This window comes from Lethenteron reissneri, chromosome 12, assembly GCF_015708825.2.
Source record: "Lethenteron reissneri isolate LAM-NWPU_2019-01 chromosome 12, ASM1570882v1, whole genome shotgun sequence".
Taxonomy (NCBI): domain Eukaryota; kingdom Metazoa; phylum Chordata; class Hyperoartia; order Petromyzontiformes; family Petromyzontidae; genus Lethenteron; species Lethenteron reissneri.
The window spans coordinates 10,684,320-10,697,174 of NC_083790.1; the positions used below are offsets into that span (position 1 = coordinate 10,684,320).

The 12,855-nt window shown below is 47.8% G+C and overlaps 1 protein-coding gene across 1 annotated transcript in view; it reads right to left on the reverse strand.

Annotated features, from left to right (window-relative positions):
• The window catches only part of LOC133341883 (hemicentin-1-like), a 254,826-nt gene that overhangs the window by 207,092 nt on the left and 34,879 nt on the right, over positions 1–12,855 (reverse strand). The window contains 2 exon segments of the mRNA XM_061550695.1: positions 2,957–3,079; positions 8,532–8,690. Coding sequence (XP_061406679.1) covers positions 2,957–3,079; positions 8,532–8,690 — 282 coding nt within the window.

Sequence of the window (12,855 nt, forward strand, 5' to 3'; positions counted from 1 at the left end):
GAAGGTTGGAGTAGATCCTTGCTCCTCACGCCTGCCATGCAGCACAATGGGGGCAGCGTTGGAGGTGAAGTTAAAGGGGCAGCCCTGCACTTGCCTGCTCATGCCACCCCTAGCAAGAACAGCCTCCACGAGAGGGGGCTCACTGGAGGCAGAAAGAGGTGAGAGTACCCACACTTTACCCCACCATACGCGACCTGCCGGTCGACTAACCGTGGAGTACCCGGTTTATACTGATGGGTATAAAAATTGTGGGGGCGGGTGAATAAATTAGCACCATTTTCTCAACTTCTTTGCCGGGAGATGGAATCGGACCGGTGACCTGAGGATTATGAGTCCAGAGTGGTGACCGTTACACCACTGTGGCAGCTCCCCCTATTGCTAATGACGTCTTCGTTTATAAAGCAAAACATTCATCCTGTAGCAATGAAAACGCAGACAGTGGCATAGATACCGAGTGAGTCTTCTGCTGTAATGCAACAGGAAAGCGCATTCTACAGATCCTGAGTTGCTCAAAAATTGGCACAGATTAACGACTCTAATGAGAATTCGGCCAAACATCCCCGAATTCACGATCCTCTTGCAGTGCATTGTGGGAAGTCCACAGTGGTCGTCCGTCAATTCAAATCCGTAAAATATGACAAATATCCACTGTAACAGAACAAATTCTGGTGGCTGTCCCATTGCCCCTATGGAGAGAATGGCTCTCATCCCATAGGAATGTGGAATTTCCACCGGTCATTCAGGGCTACCAACGGAGATAACCACCATCCCAAGCTTCCGTGACCATCCACACTTTACTTGCTGTTATCATCGTCCCAGTCTCCAGCTGCACAATAAATTACATATGCCAATCATTGGGTAATCGTAAAAAAAAAGTGATTTTTTTTTGTTGGCTGTCATTTGAAACCTATGCTACAAAGCATTACTGTGAACCCAACCCTGATGTGTGAAGGCGTGCAGTGCCAGTCTCACGCAATCAAAGATTGCTCGCCACTCTTTTCAAATGTGCGTGTCAATTCTTTGACAGTGGCTTTTTGTTCTCCGAGGTGGCCAGGTGGCTCAGAGGTCTCGCGCGCCTCCGCAAGGGCACTCAGGCAAGCACCGCCAGGAGCCCCGGGTTCAAGCCTCAGGTCACCAATAGACCAATCAGGGGCATAAAAGAGCTCCTGTGATTAGCGGGTTTTAAACATCTCACTCAAGCAGTGAATGAGCTCAAGGAAACAAATCGTCCTTGAGTGGTTTTGTGCTCCACTTGATTTTGGCCACACCTGGCTCTGTCAACGAAAAAAAACCAATTGAACTTTTTCCACGTTCAAACGATCAATGGGCAACGGGTGATCTCCGTTGTCTGCCTTGAGCTTCGTGATGAAAATTCAAACTTCCCATGGTGGGAGCCAGTCTCTCCATAGGATGGCCACAGTGGGTTTATTTTACTGGTCAGATAGGGCTCGTATTATTATCGGTTACAGAAGGATAATGGGATTTGGATGAGCTCTGGTCGAGGTTTTAACTCACAAACTATAAACTAAACCATTTGTATTTTACCAGGTAAGGCCCACTGAGCTATATAGCTCTTTTTCAGAAGCGACCTGGCCACAAATGAAAGCTCAACGGAGTGGTTGATCATGTGGACATGTATAGCAGCAAAATATTCTAAACGCAAGTTTCTAAATGTGGAGGAAAAAACCGGAGGACCCGGAGAAAAATCTACAAGGAGAACATGTAATCTCCAAATATACAGCAGGCGTCAGGGTCAGGATAGAACCCACGACCTCCTGTATACCAGGCGAGGTAGTTAACATCTCATCACCATGGCACCCGGGACAATGAGACAGGCGCTCTACCCATTGTACCACCACCAACCGAATACAGTGCTGAACATGTCAGTGAGATGTTCAGCAACACTTCGCCAATATTAAACACGTTAATGTGCCAGTTGGGCAATTGGCAGAAAACATGATCTTGCTGAAAACATTTCTCTAGTTACCAGGCAATGCCTCATGATTGTGGTGAAAAAATGTATCTGTAACAAGTCACTTTGATTACAATCGTAACCAACTGTAAATATAATCACATTCATGAGGCTCTATTCACATAGAAAGTGTTTATGCTTCTGTAGAATTGTGGTTTTGGGCCCGATTGATGGTTGTGGAATGAGGAGGAGGCTCATTCTACAGAAACCGTCGTGGCCAATCAGCAGCCAGCGAATGTCAGTAATATGGATTCCTAAATCCATCTGTAAAGAGTTTTGAGTGTCACCTTTCGGATATATGTGGGTTTTTTCCGGGCACTCCCATTTCCTCCCGCATGTAAAACACTCCTTAAAATGAAAATCCGATTACAGGATCATACTTAAAAGAGGTCTTGACATGCACAGAGGCTTTCTTGCTTAAGTAAAAGGCACCGAGGCTGCGTTGGTCACCCACACCAGTCCTGTAAATGTGTATTGATTTACCATGCTTTACCACGCTGGTGAGTGTGGCCTGGCGAATGCGAGGAACACAGACTTAGGAACATAGTACAACACAACAATACATTGTTGCCGCACAGACCTCTGCTGCACACAACTTAACGCCGGTTTGACTCATGGCGGTCACACATCCAAGCGCTGTCAGGCCCCAACTCTGGCTTAGCTTCTGAGATCCAATGAGATCTGATTAGATCCAACGAGATGCGATGAGATCCAATGAGACCCAATGAGATCCAATGAGACCCAATGAGATCTGATTAGACCCAATGAGACCCAATGAGATCCAGTGAGATACGATGAGCTTGGGCGCATCCCGGGCGATTTGGTCATACCATACGCCTCACCCCAACTCAGCTACCCACAAGTGTGCGGCGTGAACCAATGGGAGGGGAGGCCGCGATGGGGGGATGGGGGGATGGGGGTTGGGGGGGCGGGGCTGCTGCTGCTGCACCTGTATGCCGAGCCGGCGCCAGGGGGCTACCTCACCTCGTTCACTTGCTTCTTGTCGAGGTGGAAGACCTGGCCCGAGCTGGTGGAGGCGATCTCCTCGTAGGCCTTGTAGCCGATGTGGCTACGGTCTCCGCAGTCGCCCGTCAGGACGAACACCACCTGCGAGCGGACACGGCGGGCAGCTTGACATTTGAGCTCAAACCCCCGGCAGGCAATAAAAAAATACAGAGCCAAGTGAAAAGTCGGACAGAGCGTTCTTCTTGTTCTAAATGTTGAGGTTTGGGGGGCGGGTATTCGACTGACTTGACAGTCCCGAGCCAGTGGTGGAAATTCTACGTTTCTATGGCAGGACCCAATCCATTCATGGTACGGATAACCAATCACTGATTTCGCACAAAGTGCTTCTTATTTATAGGCTCCAGACGCTCACATGGAGCTGACGAATCCACCAGGAGTTGAACTCGCGACCTTCCGATTTGGCGGTCGTGCCCTCTGACGGTAATTTATACTGCGTATCAAATACTTACGGACGTTTGTCAATCCACTGCTGGATGAAAGTCTTCTCAAGATGGTGTCGGTCGTGGGGGTTGTTTGACCATACTTCACCACGCTGGCCAGTGCGTCTTTGTGAATGTAGGAGGTGTCCAGAACCAATTCTGACATGACCCGCCACTGATGCTGGCTAGCCATGGCCGGGAATCAAACTCAGCTCTCTGAGTTCACAGTGCAGTACGCTAACCGCTATACCACTGTACCACCATTCTAACCCCACCCCCCCACCCTAACATTTCACAGTGCCTCACTTTACCATCAAAGCCTCACTGACCATTAAGCCTTTCATTATATTTCCCGCACCGTTTTGATGCCAATGTGCGCTCCGTCAGATGTAAATAATCATCCGCTGTGAATGGGTGCGAATTAAAGAAAAACGTGGGACATCAGGGCAGGTGAGGCTCTTTTCGATGTGGGGGTCCACACATTGCAAAGGGATGAAAGGGGGTCCCCCCTCCATCTCGCTCTCTCTACTTTGGCTCCGCCAACAGCTGGGGCCGTCCCCACAGATCGTATCGAGCGGGGACCGTGGCGGAACCTGCAGGTGTGTGCGCGAGCGTGTTTAGACAAGAGGCTGAGCCAGGCATTGTGGAAGATTTAAGGTAAAAAAAAAATAACCATCTTTAGTTCGGAGCCCGGCCACGCCCGGCCCAGCTCGCTATTTCATTGTCAAACCGTGCGCCGCCGCCACCCCCCACCCCCCACCTAAGCCTTTGGAGGTGTTTCTGTGTGGCCGCCGTGGGCAAAAAGACGAGAAAAGCGGCAGGACAAACTGCGGATTCAATTGTGTGTTTATATTTCACAGCTGTGGAATGCGTGAAGGTCCGCGTGCGTGCGCACACGGCCGTGCGTTCGCAAGTTCGTGCGGGCGAGCGGAAAAGCGGTTACTTGCACCGCGCCACAATCGAAGCTAGCCGGTTTAGATTCCTCGTCGAACACATTCTCAATGGCACAACTTTTTTTTTTACTTTTCCCGAGCCTTCCTTAAGGTCGACTCAGCCTTAAATGGGAGCGACCAAAGCCAGCTGTTCGGCCAGCCCAGCTGTTCAGCCAGCTGGCCGGACAGACAGACAGAGCGACGGACGCGTGTGGGTGCATGAACACGAGCACAGGTTGAGGCAGAGACGGGTACATGTCGTGTTGCCGACGCCGGATCAGGGGACTCGCTCATGAAGATGTCTGCCTGGCGGTCTACAAGGTCTCAAACGGGAGGATCTTTACCTCTGTGCTTGTGGTTCCGATTGTGTCTGAGCACATGCCACGGCACGTACGCTTCACACATTACGTGCGTGTGCGGCTTGTGCTTGCTGTGTTTAGTTTGTTGTCCTTCCCCCGCACCTTCGATTAGCACGTTTGGCTACGTACAGTGCGAAAGAAGTTCAACATAGATACGTGTATCACTAGCTAAGCCCAACATGCGTGTTGGCTTCGCAAGGAGACTCCAGAAAAAGTCCATTCGGGGAAATATCACGGAACCCGGTGGAATAATAACAAATTATTTGGTGATGATGCTGCGTTGGTAGTGGTGAACAAGCACAAATATATTTAAAACTCTCTATAATAGGGGACTTACACGCGATGCCTCTTCATTTTTTATGAATAAGGGCCATTTCCCGAAACGACACCTATTATTATTATTTGTTTTTTTATTCTAAGGCAGTGCTATTGACGAATGTGTTGAGTTCTTTGTTGTCAGTACAAGACATTGTGTCCGCAAGCATAGGCGTGCATCCCTAACGCACACTGCATAAACCATCGTCACGCAAACTCCGGTCATGCTCACAGCAGCAGCAGCAGTAGCAGCGGCTTTTGGCTAACCATCGAACAAAGACGGCCACTGCATTGCGCTTCTGCGGTCGTCTGGCATTCCTTTCCTTCCGATATTAGCAAACCATCGGAGTTAAGCAATTTTAAATCATCTAGATTGAAAACTCATTTGTTGAGAACCGCTTTTTGTGTTTAATTTGTTGTCCTTCCCCCGCATGTCCAATTTGCACGTTTGGCTACGTACCGTGCAAAAAGAAGTTCAACACTCTGGCAAAACAACAGCACTGAGATGCAGAACTGGCAACAGCTGACAGGGCCTGTGGGCTGCAAGCACAGCTGAGAAGAGTCAATGATGTCAATTAACAGAAGCAGTCAGTTTCTTTATAAAATAGCTTCCATGGTGGAAAACGTGGCCTGTAATTAAAAAAAGACCCCAGCAATTCGCAGTATGGGAAGTGTATTTCATGCTGTTTGTGCAGACCCTGATGACAAGCTTATGGCAGACTGCTCGCGTTAGTGTACAAGCACACACCGCACGCTCGTCACACTTGACCGTGGCACTGCCTCCGGACAGAGACAAACTCAGACAGACAAGGAGCAAGCAACACAAGAGAGACAAACGACGGGATCAAGGGCTCAAAGAGTGAAACGAGAGAGACCTATGAAAGCAGACGGAGGGGAAGAGAGGAACTGCATAACCAGTGGGAATCTGGAGGTAAGGAGCGGGCCACTGCTGGAAGTGTTAGCCTACTCCAGCGTTGTGTATATCTACGTGTACGTTGAATTTCTTTCGCACCGTACGTAGCCAACCGTGCTAATCTGTGGGTCTCTATGGGTCTGGGTGTCTGTGGGTCTCTGTGTGTGTATGTACGTTGAACTTCTTTCGCACCGTACGTAGAAGCGGGGAAGGACAACAAAGGCTGGTCGGTGTACATGGCTCCGTGCTGTTGTGCTATCTCAAAAGGCCATCAGCTGTGGTGTTTATTTTCCAATACGTGTAGGACAGAACGATGCACTTTACCCAATGACGGGGAATGGCGGAGAGGAGTCATTCTGGGACAAGTCGAGGACAAACCTTAGCCTGAAAAAAAAGCATTCCTTGGGAGAGCAGTATTACATTTTTCTCACAAATAGCTGAACCTCGAACAGAACACTCGATCCTTCCACAACGCCTACGGGTAAGCCCTGTGGGACTGAAGTCCGAAGGGCGAGAATAGGTCGTGCTTTGATCCTCCATCTCTCCCTTTATGCCATCACCCCCCCCCCACCAACCATCTTCTCATTCCCACCACGACTCTCACTTCCTCTAATTCTCTCACTTCCTCCATATTTTTTCCCCTCTATTTCCATATGCTGTCTTCCTCTGGCCCTCGTTCTCTACGGTTTCTCTTAGCTACACTATCTGCATGACTTTCCATCTGTGAGTTTGTCTGTCTGGGCTCTGCGTTATTGATGATGATTATTATTCATCTTTATCTCTACAAGCCCTTTTGGCAATCCCCTGATGTGGAGGGCCTCCTCACGCCCTCTGGGTCGTGGAGGTGACGTGACCGTACGTGACCGTGCTGGTCCAGTGCTGGTTGGTTGAATGTGGGGAGCATCGATTTTGAGGCATAGTACAGTACAACGATGGATTTTGCTGCACTGCCATCTGCTGATAACTTTCCTTCGCAGTGGCCTACAGCACATGTTACAAGCATTGTGGTCATCCATCCGAGTACCATCCAGACACCCCCCTGATTAGCTTTCAAGATCTGATGAGATTGGATGGATGCTGGATGATTTGGCCATAGCCTGATTAGGGCCCAATATGATACACCAAGTGATGTTTTCAAACAAAGATTCAACATAATGTCACTACAAGATTAAACATTTAGCCACCAGTGTCCGATTTGCTTACTTCCATGCATATTATTTTATCACCATCAGCAGCCGGTATCAATCCACTGCTGGACGAATGCCTCCCCAAGTTGTTGCCATCTCTCTTGCAATGCATCATCATCGCGGCTATGATCATGATCTCTATGCTCAACCAAGCCATGGGCGGTATTCATCCGCGTTGGAGGTACTGAGCGTTTGGTAGAAATTTCACATTCTTATGGCGGGGATCAGCCTCTCCATAAAATAGCCAACTGTTGACATCTGACAAAGGGCTTATATGTGATTATATCTACCCCCAGAGGGATGACAGGCTGATACGACGGAAATCTTGACCCCCTTCTGACAATGAGTCACGTGCTCTCCCACAGTGCCGTATTGCCTCTGGGCAAATGTCAAGGAGTTGGAATCTGCGAACTGGTTCGGTGTCATGCACGCAGCATTCACATTACCTGGCACAGTGTAGAGCTTAAGGAGGCATCGGCTCATCAACTCGGACGGTCGATCAAGCGCACAAAATAAGCGTCGACTCAGGTGTGTGTTAAGCGATGCGTTTGCATCCGTACGGTGTTAAGCGTCGTGGGTTTGTGCGACCCTCACAGCTACCATTTGTCGATAACCTCAGAACAGTGAATAAAAAAAAGCGAACAAATCGAATTCTGCCCCCCAGAATCACAATAATTCATCTCATCATTGGGGGGGGGGGGGGAGTGAATGTTTTAAACCCCTTAATATTTAGGCATAAACACTGCCACCATAAAATATACCCTACTGCCACCGTTACACATAACTGCTTGTTGTGTTTAGTTTATTGTCTTTCTCCCCGCACCTCTGATTAGTCAAGTTGGCTACGTGCTGTGCGAAAGAAGCTCACCATACATGCACATACATACCGACACGCATGCTCGAGTTTTCCACCCACGATGTTTATTTGTTGATTTTGAATGGGGGGAAAAGAGTATTGCGTGTCTTGAACTCAAACATATTGAACGTATTTATTTTCATCAATAACTTCACGGACTGCAGGCGCGGCTCTGCTCGGATGCTCGAACATGAACACGTCACGGAGATATATTTAACGGCGCGCTCTTTACGCAACCATGGAACAACACACAAAATATGCCAAATGCATAGCTCGCATGGTATGGGAACACTCTGTTCACATTCAAAACGCAATCTCATTGCCCTGCAAGTTTGATGAAAAGCCACATGGTGGACCTTCACATAGTTCAATAATTGGCAATGTTTGTCTGCAATGTGTTCCAACTTGTTCAACAAGCCAACTTAAAAAAAAAACATTTAACAGCGAGGTTGTCCATGTAATTGTACACGTGCGGACATAGCGCAAGCAAAAGTACGCAGCACATTAAAGACGTGTCCTTTGTGCACACGCGCGCACCGTGCAGACGCTCACCTGAGACTGCTTCTGCTGGATGAGCTGCAGCACCTCCGGCGCCAGCTTGTAGTCCTTGGACCGGGCGTCAGTGAAGACGTAGATGAAGGAGCCCGGCAGGGAGATCTCCACGGCAATCTTGATGGCACCGATGCTCATCTCGGGGCAGTCCCCCCCACCCTGGCCGGCGAGAGGCACATCAAGGTGTAAGCGTCGTGCATGCGAGAGTTCACACCGGAGGGTAATTGTCCTGCCTGGCTGAAGGCGAGAGGGCCCTTGCCCGTACGGTCAGCAATTCACCAGCTGGGATGTCAAGCAAGCATGGCTCTGATAATGAGGCAATGTGCGTCGAAAGCAGGTGCACGCACAGTTTGCTCATCTTGAAACGACGCTGCTGAAATTGTGCACTCCTAGAAGGCTGTGCAGCTGATGGGTTGTGTAAGTTTCTGCTGTTGTTGTTGCTGTTAGTTGTTTAAGTATTTGTATACGTGGGGCGGCGAGGGAAAATTCAGCCCGTGGGGCTTCTTTTACGAGAATGACCCAGGGAAGACCTTCGTAAGGAAAAAAGTTACAGCAGCGAAAATAAATCACAACACTGCAGGCACTGGGTATCAAACAGCTACGAGGAAAACAACTTTCAAGGGTAAGAAATATTTATTTGTTTTCATGTGCACAGAGGGTTATGTGAAGAAGACATTGTCTGCTTGTTTATTCTGTCAAGAAAGGGCTCTTCCACACAATCAAAAGAGAAAGTTCCAGCACTCGTCCTCAGAAAGAATCTACGGACTCTGTGAATCTTTCACAAGCTCATAAAATAAAATTATTGATTCAGGAATTATACCAAGTTTGTCACTGATTGGTACCTTGCCTATTAAATCCTTTATATTAAGTTCGCTTGCTTGCTTGCGTGCTTGCTTGCTTGCTTACGACCGTGCAAACCTTTCGGTCGTTTTTTAACCCACTTCCCGTGATCCAATCGAGCTGACATTTTGCACACAGACTCGTTGTGCGAGACAATTAATGTTCGTGAAATTTTTTTTCCAACATTTTACACTGTTTAGGGAAAACTAATTAAATATTTAATTACCAATTGTTTAATACTGCAGACAATCATCTGACCCATAGGTGGCAGCCATCTCAAGCCAGAGGACGAAAGGACTCTAGCCGCCACGCATATAAAGGATTTAGAGTGAAAAACTTTGTTTTTACGGGTTATACTTATTTTCACGATTGCTTATGCCCCACATGATGTATTCCGACGACTGCATACAGGCAGTTCCCGAAATACGAACGTCCAACTTACGATACAACCCCACTTACGAACGAACCGCCGTGAGATATTATTTTTAACCATCTGACTTGCGAACGTCCAGTCGTACTTTTGAACCGACCCGCGGAACTATTCTGTGAGAGGCGGAGCGATCCTCCATGAGATGTAGTGAGTCCCAGCATCACGCGTGATGCACCACAACAGTGAGCCACCCCTTCTAACGAAAAAACAATCATCAGGACTCAAGGTAAGTGAAAACTATTTGTTAATGTTTCTCTATTTTTAAGTTTGATTTACTATACAGTATTTATGACCGTGTTGCATGCAAATGTACTTTATTTCTTCTTATTTATGATTTTAAAAACGCTTTCCTTTTTTTGTTGAACCATAACACATTTTATAACACTGACCGTATGTACAATTAAATATTGAGCTCCGACTTACGAACGGGTCTCAGGAACGTAACCCGTTCCATAAGTCGAGGACTGCCCGCATTGAGTTCTTTATACCGCATATCGAGGTTCAACTGTCACACACCGTGCTTTGGTGCCTGCACGAACGGTTTTAATTCCGGCTGCTGTGTATTAGCCATGTAACGATGTATACATTCATTGATTACTAACGAACCGACCCGTGGAACTTTTGCTTGTGATGAATGCATCAAATCAGGTGCGGAGTAAGTGACTATTGAGGATGTATGCAAAGTACACATAAGCTGCATGCCGATGTTACCTATTCCGTAACAGAGGGGACGAAAACTCTACGAATGAGTAAAGGCGAATGAAAAATACCCAATACTAACCAGGGAGAACGAATGGGACAAAAAAAATCACTCATTCAATAGCAACCCTAAATTGTGACAATTCACCGACTTGTGGAGGGTGCGAGTCAATTATATATTTATATAGACTATATTTATTTTATATGTTTTTTATTTTACCAGGTGAGGCCCACTGAGATGTATAGCACTTTTTCAGAAGCGACCTGGCCACAAATGACAGCTCAACGAAGTGGCTTATCACGTGGACATTTATAGCAGACAAATACTCTAAACGCCATGTTTATAAATGTGTAGGGAAAAACCGGAGGACCTGGAGAAAAATCCACGCGACAACGGAGAGAATGTGTCAACTCAAAATATACAGGCGTCAGGGTCGAGATTGAACCCATGACCTCCCGCATACCAGGCGAGGTAGTTAACATCGCGCCACTGTGCTGCATGTTGAGTTACAGGTACCGCGTGTTGCATTTTGGCTACCGCACACGTAATTGAGTTACAAGACACTGCACACTGGTTTCTGGCCACTGAAGTTCTGGACAGTGTGAACAAAAGCTCCAGCTGTTGGCATTAATTTATGGCTACCGCACACAGCACTGACGCTACTGCATAACGGGTTCCAACCGACGCTGCCAACACGTTGAACTCCAGTCACCAACCCCTCGTAAACCTTTACCTGACATTAACCCCACCTCACTATTAGAACTCACTCTTTGTAAAAGCATGGTCACACCTTCGATTCACAATACCGTGCACATTTCTATTCAAAACTTCATCGGCGATCGGGCAGGGGATTGAGCATGGGATCAAGCATGGGATCGAGCATGAGATCGAGCATGGGATCAAGCATGGGATCGAGTATGGGATCGAGCATGGGATCGAGCATGGGATCGAGCATGGAATCGAGCATGGGATCGAGCATGGGATCGAGCATGGGATCGAGCATGGGATCAAGCATGGGATCGAGCATGGGATCGAGCATGGGATCGAGCATGGGATCGAGCATGGGATCAAGCATGGGATCGAGCATGGGATCGAGCATGGGATCAAGCATGGGATCGAGCATGGGATCAAGCATGGGATCAAGCATGGGATCGAGCATGGGATCGAGCATGGGATCGAGCATGGGATCGAGCATGGAGTCGAGCATAGGAGTAATCATTGATTCGAGGCATTGCGGTTGTTTGTAATCAATGCAACGATGCACACCGAGCGATTATGGAAATTGGCGCTTTCCATTGGTTGGTAATTGTGTCACATTGCTTTCCATTGGTTGGTAATTGTGTCACATTGCTTTCCATTTGTTGGTAATTGTGTAACATTGCTTTCCATTGGCTATTATGCGTGCATAAAGAGTCCATATTTCACGGACTCACTCTACCGCGCCACAGAGAAGTTACCGCGGAATTGAATGAAGCCTGGCACCAATTTTTGCAAACTATAATCTCCATAGACCGTCCACATCCTTCCCTATCATTAACGTTGAAAAATGACCACTTACCCTTATTTCTCATAAGGGGATATCACATGAAATAACGCCTCATGGTATGCCCTTCCTGAAAGGATTTGCTGCCCATGATGAATTGGACACGTATCTCAAAGAGTAGCTGGCCTGTTAAAGATATTGTGGCGCTGTTTTGCCAGGGCAGCACTTTCCAAGTGGGTGGGAAGGTAGATGCCAAAACAACCCGCATTCCCAAAGACGTGCATCACCGCACGCGCGCTCCCTGCGGCAGAGTTGGACATCGAGCAAACCGTGACACAGCCCGTAAGAGCAGCCAATGTGTTCTCAAGTCACGGCCCGTATGTCAAATGTACTCAGCAAGAGTATTGCACAGAAGCGTGATGGAGGCCTGTACCCCTTAAACATAGAACGTTGGGCCAACGTTAGGGACCAAGGTTGGCCCCGAACTGTTCCCACCACTGTAACTCTCGACCTTTTATACCTTCTGGTTGTACTGAGTTACAGTGCAGAAACTAGTTTGCTGGCCTGGCTATGGCCGAACCTTATTTTGCATTTTTCCCAAACTAGGCAAGGGGGCTTCTCCAGGCACCTCGGTTTCCTCTTCGTGCAAAATGAAACCGATGAAAGAAATGGCCACACATTATAAGCAAATATCTCCTGAAAAGGAGTATTGAAGCTCAGTTTTAGGCGACGCTGGATAAATAAAGTACATAATTATAGAAGCATCAGATAGATGCATGCGTTCTGGACATTCCATCCTGGATTTTCCGTTGATTTTGCGATGGCTACGACCCCCCTCCCTCCCCTCCCCCCTCCCTCCCCTCTCTGTTCT